Below are 12,362 nucleotides of genomic sequence, written 5' to 3' on the forward strand. Positions count from 1 at the left end.
TATGCAATCCCTTTCTGCTCCCACCCTTCCCCACCCTATCCCTTGTCAACCACGTTTCCATCACTGTATTTCTGCCTTCCAGATTGTGGCATAAATGAGATGTATGGGACCTTTGAGACTGGCTTTTTTCACTCAACATAACACCCCTGAGATTCACCTGAGTTGTGTTGTGCATCAACAGTTGATCTGTTTTTACTGCTTAATTAACAAATACAGGTGGACCTGGGAGATACTGCAGGTTGGATTCCAGAACACAGCAATAAAGCGAGTACTACAATTAAGTGAGTCACAGCCGTTGTTTGGTTGCTGTGCATATAATAGTTACATTTATAATGCATATAAAAGTTATGTTTACATTATACTTTAGTCTATTAAGTGTACAGTAGCATTATGTCTAAAAAACATGTACATACCTTAATTAAAAAATACTTTATACTACAAAGCTACAGTAATCAAAACAGTACGGTACTGGCACAAGACAGATCAATGGAACAGGACAGAAAGCCCAGAAATAAACCCACACACTTATGATCAATTAATCTATGACAAAGGAGGCAAGAATAGACAATGGAGAAAAGACAGTCTCTTCACTAAGTGGTACGGGGAAAACTGGACAGCTACATGTAAAAGAATAAAATTAGAACATTCTCTAACATCATATAGAAAAACAAACTCAAAGTGGATTAAAGACCTAAATGTTAAGACCAGATACTATTAAACTCCTAGAGAAAAACATAGGCAAGACACTCTTTGACATAAATTTCAGCAATATTTTTTTTGGATCCATCTCCTAGAGTAAAGGAAATAAAAACAAAAATAAACAAATGGGACCTAATTAAACTTAAAAGCTTTTGCACAACAAAGGAAACCATAAACAAAACGAAAAGACAACCTATGGACTGGGAGAAAATATTTGCAAACAATGCTACCAACAAGGGATTAACGCCCAAAATATACAAACAGCTCATACAGCTTAATATCACAAAAAAACCCAATTAAAAAATAGGTAGAAGACCTAAACAGACATTTCTCCAAAGAAGACATACAGATGGCCAAAAGGCATATGAAATGATACTCAATGTCGTTAATTATTAGAGAAATGCAAATCAAAACGACTATGAGGTACCACCTCACTCCAGTCAGAATGGCCATCATCAAAAAATCTACAAATAAATGGTGGACAGGGTGTGGGGAAAGGCAACCTTCCAAACTGTTGGTAGAAAGGTAAATTGGTGCAGCCACTATAAAGAACAGTATGGAGGTTCCTTAAAAAACTAAAAACAGACTTAGTATATGATCCATCAATCCCACTCCTGGGCATATATCTAGAGAAAACTCTAATTTGAAAAGATACATGCACCGCAAAGTTCATAGCAGACCTATTCACAATAGCCAAGACATGGAAACAACCTTATGTCCATCAACAGATGAATGGATAAAGAAGATGTGGTATATATATATGATGGAATAATACTCAGCCATAAAAAAGAATGAAATAATGCCATTTGAAGCTACATGGATAGACTTAAGAGATTATCATACTAAGTGAAGTAAACAAGACAAAGACAAATATCATATATCACTTGTATGTGGAATCTAAAAAAATAATACAAAAAAACTTATTTACAAAACAGAAATAGACTCACAGGCATAGAAAACAAAATTACGGCCACCAAAGGGGAAAGCTGGGGAAGGGATAAATTAAGAGTTTGGGATTAACATACATATACTACTGCTATATATAAGACAGATAAACAACAAGGACCTACTATATACTACAGGAAACTATATTCAATATCTTGTAATAACCTATAATGGGAAAGAATCTGAAAAAGAATATATATATATGTATGTATGTATATATATATATAAAATTTAAAAAATTTCTTCATATAAAGAAAACCTTTATTGTTAAAAAAAAATGCTAACTATCATCTGACAAGGCAGGGTTGCCACAAACATTCAATTAGTAAAAGAACACAATTATTTGCAAAGTGCAGTAAAGTAAGGCGCAGTAAAACAAGGTCTGCCTGTATACTGTATGAATGTATTGATATCACAGTTTATCCATTCACCTGCTGAGGGATGTTTTGGTTGTTTCTAGTTTTTGACAATTATGAATAGAACCACTATAAACATTTATGTACAGGTTTTTATATGGACAATTCTTTTGTTTCTCTAGGATGAATACCCAGGAGTGGTACTGCTGGGTATTATGGTAAGTGTATATTTAGTTTCATATGGAACTGCCAAAATATTTTCCAGGATGGCTGTAGTATCTTGCTTTCCTTCTAACAATATAAGCAATATAAGAGTTCCAGTTTCTCCACATCATTGGCAGCACTTGGTATTGTCGATATCTTAAATTTTAGTCATTCTAATAGGTCTGTAGAGGTATCCCACTATATATGGTTTTAATCTGCATTTCCCTAATGGTTAATGATGCTGACCATTGTTTCATTGCTTATTTGCCATCCTTATATCCTTTTTAGGGAAGCATCTGTTCAATCCTTTGCCCATTTAAAAATTATGTTTGTTTTACTTTTGCTGCCTTTTGCAAGTTCTTTATATATTCTGGATATGAGTCCTTTGTTGGATATCTAATTTGCAAATACTTTCTCCTAGGCTGTGGCTTCTTTTTGAAAATTCTGTTATAGTGTATTTTGCAGAAAAAAAATTTTAATTTTGATTAAGTCCGATATATAAATCTTTCCTCTTAGGAATCTTGCTTTTGGTGTCATGTCTAAGAACTATCTGCCTACCCTGATGTTCAGAATGTATCCAGTGTTTTCTTCTAAAACCTTTACTTAGACCCACAATATATTTTGAGTTAACTCTGAATATAAAGTATGAAATTTAAGTCAATGTTCCTTTTTTCTGCATATGGATAGACAACTATTCCAGCACTGTTTGTTGAAAAGGTTATCCTTTCTCCATTGAATTTCTTTAGCACCTCTGTCAAAAATCAAAAGGCCGTATGTGTGCCGGTCTACTGAACAAATTTAATCTGTTCCATTGATCTATATGTCTATCCCTTCACCAATACCACACTGTTTTTATTACTGTAGCTTTATTTTAATCTTAAATTTGAGTAATGTGATTCCTCCCCTCTTAGTCTTCTTTTTCAAAACTGTTTTTGCTACCCTAGTTCCTTTGCTCTTCCATATAAATTTTAAAATCAGTTTATTTGTATCTACAATATTTGCAATATAGCACATTCCTTTTTGGTAAAGGAGATAAGCAGGTGCCTGAGATGGGATGGAGGTTGTTGGTAAATATAGAAGGCACACTCTAGAAGTGAAGGGGATGGCAGTTAAAAAAAAGATAAAGGTCAAAAACTAAGAAGACAAATAACTGATCTGTTCTTAGCTCACTCTTTGTTATCAGAGTTCTAGTAGGTAATGAACAGCAGCATAGGGTTGTGTTGAGGTCCATGATCAACCATGAATTATTAGCAGCAAATGTGGACTCCTCCTCAAAATTACATGTGAAGAGCTCTCCAGAAACTGAAATGGAGAGGCAGTGGCACCACAGGTTTAGCAGTGCTCAACTGGGCACGAGAAGTACGTAATCAGAGATTGTTTCCTCTCCAAATAATGAGAGAATGATTAGCTTAATTCTCTTCATTTAAGATGGTCAGGACAAAATAATCTGATTTATAGATTTACCAGTTACAAGGCACACACAGAGCCAATTTCCAAAAACGTACATATGAAGTAAAAATGTTTTAATCCTAAAGCAGCATTCAACTGAATACTGTTTGGTGACCCAGAAGGTATTTCAAGACCCCAAAGTATCTTTGCATCATCCTTAGTGCATCAAAAAGGTTCTGCTTCTTTAACCTTGCTACAGTCTGAATTCTGGATGGAGGGGAGCTCTTTGTGAGCTTCTACCCTTTTCATGAAAGCCTAGGTTTCTTAGGTGGATTAAGTGAGCTGAACACAAATTCTGTGGGAGACAGAGATCCCAGATCTCCCAGTTTAAACACAGGTTTGCTCACCTGATTGTGAATCCAGAGAGCAGGAGGGTGGTTTGTGTATTTCACTGCCAATTCTATCATTCTCTCTTGTTCTAGCAGTCTGGGGCTGGAGCATATTGAGAACCCACCAACCACAGAGACTCCTGGGATAAAGAAGTCAACCCTAAAAGGAAAGGCAAGTAAATGACTATTGTTGAAGCAATTTTAAAAGTGGGTAGTAAGGTAAACAAAACTGACAAACTAGACTAAGAAAAAAGGAGAAACAAATAAAATTACTAAAATCAAGAATGAATGATGGGACATTATCACCAACCTCACCAAAAAAAAAAAAAAAAAAAAGATTATAAAGGAATTCTATGAATAAGATAAAAAATTAGCTAACTCAGATGAAATGGACACATTCCTTGAAAGACACAAATTACCTAACTGGACTCAAGAAGAAACTGAAAATCTGAACAGACCCATAATAAGTAAATGGATTGAATTAGTAATTTTTAAACTTCCCACAAGAAAAGAATAGATCCAGATGGCAGCACTGGTGAACTCTATCAAACATTTAATGAAGAATTAATGCTAATCTTTCACAAATACTTCCAAAAAACCCAGAAAAGAACACTTCCCAACTTATTCTATGAGGTCAGTTACCCTGATACCAAAACCAGACAAAGCTATCACAAGAAAAGGAACTATAGATCAACATCCCTTGTGAATATAGATGCAAAAACCCCAGGAATACAAGATTGGTTTAACATGTGAAAATCAATCCAATGAAATAAACCCACTTAACAGAATAAAGGACAAACCCATGTGATCATCTCAATAGATGCAAAAATGGCATCTGACAAAATTCAATACCCTTACATAATAAAAATACTCAACAAACCAGGAATAAATGTGAACTTCCTCAACATGATAAAGGCAACTATAAAATATCTACAGCCAACATCATATTTAACCTTGAAAGGCCAAAAACTTCCCCACTAAGAACAGAAGCAAGACAAAGATGTCTGCTCTGACCACTTCTACTCAACATTGTACTAAAGGTTCTAGCCAAAGCAATTAAGCAAGAAAATGAAATAAAAGGTATCCAGATTGGAGGGAAAGAAGTTGCAGATGACTTAATATTGTATATAGAAAATTCCAAGGTATTTACTATAAATATATTAGACTAATAAACAAGTTCAAATAAGGCTGCAGGATTTAAAATCAGTAATAAAAACCAATTTTACTTCTACACACTAGCAATGAACAATCTAAATGTGAAATTAAGAAAAATAATTCTATTTATAATAGAATAAAATAATAACTGGGAATAATCTTTAAAAGAAGTTTAAGATTTGTACACTGAAAACTACAAAACATTGTTGAAAAAAATCAAAGAAGATCTAAATAAACAGAAAGGCTTCTCATGCTCATGGACTAGAAGACCTAACACTGTTAAGATGGCATTAGTGCCCAAAGTGATCTACAGATTCAACACAATACCTATCAAACCCTAGCTGGTTTCTTTGTAGAAACTGACAAGTTGATCATAAAACTGATATGAAATTCAAGGAACCCAGAATCACCGAAGAATAAATTTGGAGGATTCATACCTTCTGATTTCAAAACTTATTATAAATCTACAGTAATGAGGACACTGTGTACTGGTGTAAGGACAGGCATATATATCAATGGCAAAGAACTGAGAATCCAGAAATAAACTCTTAGATTTATGGTCAACTGATTTTCAACAATACCAACACAATTCAATGGCAAAAGAATAGTGTTTTCAACAAGTCGTGCTGGTTTTGTAGTAATCTATAAGGGAAAAGAACCTGAAAAAGAATATATATATATATATATATATGTGTGTGTGTGTGTGTGTGTGTGTGTGTATACACACACACACACACACACACACATATAAATAACTGAATCACTTTGCTGTACACCTGAAACTAACACAACATTGTAAATCAACTATACTTCAATTAAAACAAACAACAAGTGGTGCTGGGACAACTGAATAGCCACACAAAAAGAATAAAGTTGGACCCCTACCTCACACCATATACAAACATTCACTCAGATCACAGACTTAAATATAAAAGCTAAAATTATAAACTCTTAGAAGACTTACACAGGAGTAACTCTTCATAGCAACAGATACTTAGAAATGACACTAAAACACAAAGGTCAAAGGAAAAATGGAGAAACTAGACTGCATACAATGAAAAACTTTGTGCCACAAACGATACCATCAAGAAAAAGATGACCCTCAGAATGGGAGAAAATATTTTCAAATCATGTATCTAATAAGGGACTTGGATACACATTATATAAAGAACTCTTAACAAGTCAGTAATAAAAAGACAACTCAAGTAAAAAATGGGCAAAGGATTTGTACAAACGTTTCTCCAAAGAAGACATACAAATGGTTAATAAGTACATGAAAAATCCTCAACATCATTAGTTATTAGGGAAAGGCAAATCAAAATCACAATGGGCTATCACTTCACACTCACTAGGATGGATGGCTAATCAAAAAGACAATATCAAGGATCAGAGAAATCAGAACCCTTACACATCGCTGATGGGAATGTAAAATGGTCTTGCCACTTTAGAAAACAATTTGGCAGTGCCTGAAAATGTTAAACATATGTGACCAGCAATTCCACTCCTAGGTATATACCGAAGAGAAAAAAATATGTATGTCCACTCAAAAGCATGTACATGAATGTTCACAGCAGCATTATTGATAATAGTCTAAAAGTTTCAAAATAATCTAAACATTCATCAACTGATGAAGGCATAAACAAAATGTGGTACATCCACACGACGGAATTAAACACTGATCACATGCCACCACATCGATGAACAACAAAATTATGTTAAGTTAAAGAAACCAGTCACAAAAAAAGATCACATATTATATATTTCTATTGATATTAAATGTCCAGAAGAGGCAAATCTGCAAAGACAGAAAGTAGAACAGTGGTTGCCTAAGAGGGTGAGGATGGGGACTGAATGATAATTAGTGCAGAGTTTTTTTCTGGGATGATGAGAACATTCTAAAATTTGTCTGGGCTGATTGATCACTGTACAGTTCTGTGAATATACTAGAAATCATTGAATTGTACACTTTAAATGAGTGAATTTTATGATATGTAAAGTATATCTCAATAAAAGTTTTTAAAAAGTGTGGGGAAAAAAATGGCAACAAACACTCTCTCACTGGCATTTGAAAAACTAAACAGGCTGATGCGGGCTCCTAAGTTCCAAGAGTCTCATTTTCCTTCTTCTCTTCTAACCATTCTCCTGTAGTCGAGAACTCTTTTGAGTTCTTCTACTGAACTGAATTCTATGCCACAGAAACTTTTTTTGGGGGGGGGGGCTGGGGGGGTGATTCTAGGAAATGCAACAAATCTAGTCACATACCAAGGAAAGGGAAACTTTTTAGAAACTGGGACCACAGGAAATTCTCATCTCCATGTCCAGAAAACTCAAATACCTAATATAGTTGTTTCTCAGCCATCAAAGAGCGACAGTATTAAAAAAAAGCAATAGTATCATTTCCCTCCAGTTGCTTCCCTACCAGCAGGCTTACACGAAAAGCACTTGATGTTCTCTCCTGATTTGATCTATGTATGGCCTTAAAAGATGTTCTCTTCTCATCTCTGGCCTTAGATATCTGGTCATTTTTTTATAGTCTTAGAAAACCAGTTCTGTACTGGAAGTGCTCCAGAAAAGGTCCCCAGGCTGTTTTCGCATTTATTCACTTCCTTCTTTCTCATGAATATTCTAATTCCCCTTCCATTTCAGACAAGATACAAATTTTAAAAGACTATAGCTAACATTTATTAACACAGTTGCTATATGCTTTCAGAGAAGAGGTAAATGGCATCTCCATAGCTTCTGTGTTTAAAAAAATTAATCTCTGAGCTACTGTTGCTGCTTTATCTCCTGAACTATAGCACCCTCTGCTGCTTGATGTTGATAAAGACCTTTCTCTCAGGTGTCCCTCTTCTCTAGTAACTCTGGAAACCCTTTGCCTTTAAAAGGACTCCTTCATGAAATGCTACAGAAGAACCTCATCTGAATGGACTTAAGAAAATATGTACAATACGTATTTAATAAAACATCTTTCCAAGAAAGAATTAAGTTTTAAACACACAAGCGCGCGCACATGTACCCCTTTAAAAATGCCCTCCGCAGGATCAGCAACCAGATGAGTGAGTACGTGAAGAGCGGAAAGAAAAGACCTAATTCTGTAGTGAAGCGCACATATCCACATCCAATGTGACACACCAGGCAGCCGCATCCTGCCCCAGGGCCCAGCACAGAGCAGGCACACAAACCACAGCCGAACGACAATGCTTTAGCCATCAGCTACCGTACTCGGCAAACGCGACAGACGGCATCTGCCCACCATGAACAGGCACTGGGGTTGGTGTTGCAGGTAAAGATGCAAGTATGTCTTGGTTCCTGCCCTCAAAAAACTCCCAAGTGGGAGGAAAACTAACAAATAAACACGATTATGGGGCTATGAAAAACTCTGCTTGGCAGAGAGAAAACGCTCATCATTTGAGATCTGTCTGGAAGTACCTGTACTTAGTATAGGTTTCTTCTTAGCTCCAACATATGTGATCCTGATTTTCTCGGGCAAATAATAAAGCCGCTGCTTTACTTAAAAAAAAAAAAACTTGCTTGGGGGGTGGGACGTGGGGAGGGGAGGCGAGGAAGAAGTAGTCAATTCCACTAGGGGTGGAGGAATTAGGAAGGACTTCACAGAGGAGTCCTGAAAGACAGTGCTCATCAAACAAGCAGTGGAGGAGGACACCATCTGAACAAAGATGCCAAGGAACGCAGCACTTCCTCAGCGTGGCCCTGTGAGTCAGGGCTGTGAGGCCATCTCTATATACGTCTACAGCACAGGTGCCCTGCCAGCGGGGGGGTGGGGGGAGGAAGAGTCATATTTCTCTAATCTTGCTCCTCTAATCACTTTCTTCTCAGTGTCCGCCTCCTCTTAGTACAGCCCAGTCACTTGCAAGCATAAAACCTTGTGATATCTTGTACGAAGTCAGAGACACACCTTTCTCTCTCCAAAAACGCCTGGGCCTTGCTCCCCTGGGTGCGTTCTGTGCACAGCCCAGATGTGGAGCACGCACTGACTGTACACGAGGGGCAGCATCACAGGGAGTGGAGCTGTGCACTCACCCACTCCTCGCAGGTCTGCTGCTCTTCCAACAATAGCCTCACTGCAGGGGAACTGGCAGAGGAGCCAAGAGTTACAATCTGTCCCTTGGGCCTCACCAACACAGATGATCTAACTGACTGTGAAACACTGGCTACAACAAAAAACAAAACAAACTCTGCCTGACATACCCCAAGACACAAAAATATTACTATTCCCTGTTTAAAGACATGGAAACGAAAGCCCAGAGCAAGAAGGAAGCCGCCCGTATCACAGAGCCAGCAGGTAGAAGAGCGAGCGTTTGGGCCAGGCAGTCTGCAGAGCACAAGGCGTGTGACGCTATGATACAGCCTCCCAGGGGGACAGACCCAACACTGGTGATATTACCAAATCCATTCACTGATACGGTGTATGTAACACCCACCCTGAGTGATTTTATCTTGAGGCTCACAGGGAGACCCTATTTCTACGTATATCACCAGGGAAGGATGACATTTTTCTTATCAGGTATCAGTTTGCAAACTTAGAGTTTGCAAGTGCCAACACACTCACACGCACGCCAGGGGAGCAGCAGTGTGACGAAGGCACAGGCTTTTTCTAATCAGGATGCTGGGGTCAGAGTCTTGGCACAACTCTGAGTTGGAGGCAGGGAGATAATTGTGTGCACAGGACACAAACACTTCCCCAGAAGGGAAATGTGGAAAGATAGATCATTACAATTAAAGTTTGCACTTTTCAATGTAACAACTGCTAAACTAGTTTGGAAGGGTAAAAATGCTGCCCTCCCCCACTAAAACAGCCCAAATTCACTTAATATGTATCACTGAACATGTGCAAAGATTGCAGTAAATTGCTTCACAAACGCAAATTATTGCAATCAGCATCTTGTTTTCTAGTTCTAAATTCAAAGGCAAACTATTAACACAAGACTGCTAACTCTTGCTATTATCACATTTGCTATTATCACACATCCTCCTTCTAACAAAACCACATTTCCAGATGGACTGCCAAAATTAGTCAAGTGACTCCTAAGAAAGACAACGAAGACTGACATGCCAGAAATTCATTTAGAAATGAATGCTTTATTTAAATAAAGGAAACAGACACCCAAACACACCTTTCCTAAGGAAATACAAGTTGCTTTATTTACAATTCAACTTGAATCCCAGCGCAGTGAGGCCATTTGCAGGAACAGTGGGACAGCTGGGCTGTTACCCTGTCAGCGTACTGACCAGCTCTCAGAGTCCTGAGTGTGATATGGGCTGGGCCCCATGGGGGATCCTGATAATAAATTCAGCAAAATAGTTCAACTCAACCCAGACAAGTTATGAGGGATACAGGAATTCAGGCAAGAGGGTGGGCAGCTCTGTGACATACCTCGTTAGAACAACCAGTTTCAGACTGCTGTGTTTACTCTGCATTTGACATAAAGGAGACTGATTTTTAAAAATGGATCAACCCCCCAGCAACACATAACTGAAGCACATTAGATAACTGCAGTGCAATCTATTAGCAGTCATTCCTGCAGAACGTAATCAGAGTTGTCAGGTCCTCAGACCACAGCTACCTGCTCTGTTTCAATCTGGAAAACTCAAGAAGTTCTGGGAAGTACTCCTTGGCATGAGCCCTCCCAAAGTCCACCATTAGCCCCACCAAAGAGCCAGGTAGGCTCCAGTGCTGGGTTGCCTCAGGCCAAACAACCAACAGGGAGGGAACCCCACCCCACCCATCAGCAGACAATCGGATTAAAGTTTTACTGAGCTCTACCCACCAGAGCAACACCCAGCTATACCCACCACCAGTCCCTCCCATCAGGAAGTTCGCACAAGTCTCTTAGATAGCCTCATCCACCAGAAGCAAGAACTACAATTCTGCAGCCTGTGGAATGAAAACCACATTAACAGAAAGATAGACAAGATGAAAACGCAGAGATGTACCAGATGAAGCAACAAGATAAAACCTCAGAAAAACAACTAAATGAAGTGGAGATAGGAAACCTTCCAGAAAGAGAATTCAGAATAAAGATAGTGAAGATGATCCAGGACCTTGGAAAAAGAATGGAGGCAAAGATCAAGAAGACGCAAGAAACGTTTAACAAAGACCTAGAAGAATTAAAGAACAAACACCTAGAAGAATTAAAGAACAAACAGAGATGAACAATACAATAACTGAAATGAAAAATACACTAGAAGGAATCAATAGAATAACTGAGGCAGAAAAAAAGATAAGTGACCTGGAAGACAGAATGGTGGAATTCACTGCCACAGAGCAGAATAAAGAAAAGAGAATGAAAAGAAATGAAGAGAGCCTAAGACACTTCTGGGACAACATTAAACATACCAACATTCGCATTATACGGGTCCCAGAAGAAGCAGAGAGAGAGAAAGGACCCGAGAAAATATTTGAAGAGATTACACACAAAAACTTTCCTAACATGGGAAAGGAAATAGCCACTCAAGTCTGGGAAGCACAGAGAGTCACAGGCAGGATAAACCAAGGACAGACATGCCAAGACACATAGTAATCAAACTGACAAAAATTAAAGACAAAGAAAAATTATTAAAAGAAACAAGGGAGGGGCTACCCTGCTGGCCCAGTGGTTGAGAATCCGCCTGCCAATGCAGGGGACGTGGGTTTAGGCCCTGGTCCGGAAAGATCCCACATGCTGCAGAGCAACTAAGCTCGTGTGCCACAAGCAACTAAGCTCGTGTGCCACAGCTACTGAGCCTGCACTCTAGAGCCCGCGAGCCACAACTACTGAAGCCCAAGTGCCTAGAGCCCATGCTCTGCAACAAGAGAAGCCAGCGCAATGAGAAGCCTGTGCACCGCAACGAAGAGGAACCCCAGCTCACCACAACTAGAGTAAGTCGGCATGCAGCAATGAAGACGCAGTGCAACCCAAAATAAATAAATAAATAGATAAATGAATAAATAAATTTATTTTTTTAAAAAAGCAACAAGGGAAAAAATGTCAAATAACATACAAGGGAACTCCCATGAGGTTAACAGCTGATTTCTCAGCAGAAACTCTACAAGCCAGAAGGGAGTGGCACGGTATATTTAAAGTGATGAAAGGGAAGAACCTACAACCAAGATTATTCTACCTGGCAAGGATCTCATTCAGATTCAATGGAGAAGTCAAAAGCTTTACAGACAAGCAAAAGCTAAGAGAATTCAGCACCACCAAACCAGCTCTACAACAAATGC

General features: G+C 38.3%; 1 protein-coding gene across 2 annotated transcripts in view; it reads right to left on the reverse strand.

Moving 5' to 3' along the window:
* The window catches only part of OXNAD1 (oxidoreductase NAD binding domain containing 1), a 49,604-nt gene that overhangs the window by 9,307 nt on the left and 27,935 nt on the right, over positions 1 to 12,362 (reverse strand). For both annotated transcript variants that reach the window (XM_024747984.1, XM_024747993.1), the window contains one exon: positions 4,001 to 4,142. In XM_024747984.1, the coding sequence (XP_024603752.1) occupies positions 4,001 to 4,142 (142 nt within the window). The remainder of the gene's footprint in view (positions 1 to 4,000; positions 4,143 to 12,362) is intronic.

This window comes from Neophocaena asiaeorientalis, unplaced genomic scaffold, assembly GCF_003031525.2.
Source record: "Neophocaena asiaeorientalis asiaeorientalis breed wild unplaced genomic scaffold, Neophocaena_asiaeorientalis_V1.1 scaffold33, whole genome shotgun sequence".
In the NCBI taxonomy this organism is placed as follows: domain Eukaryota; kingdom Metazoa; phylum Chordata; class Mammalia; order Artiodactyla; family Phocoenidae; genus Neophocaena; species Neophocaena asiaeorientalis.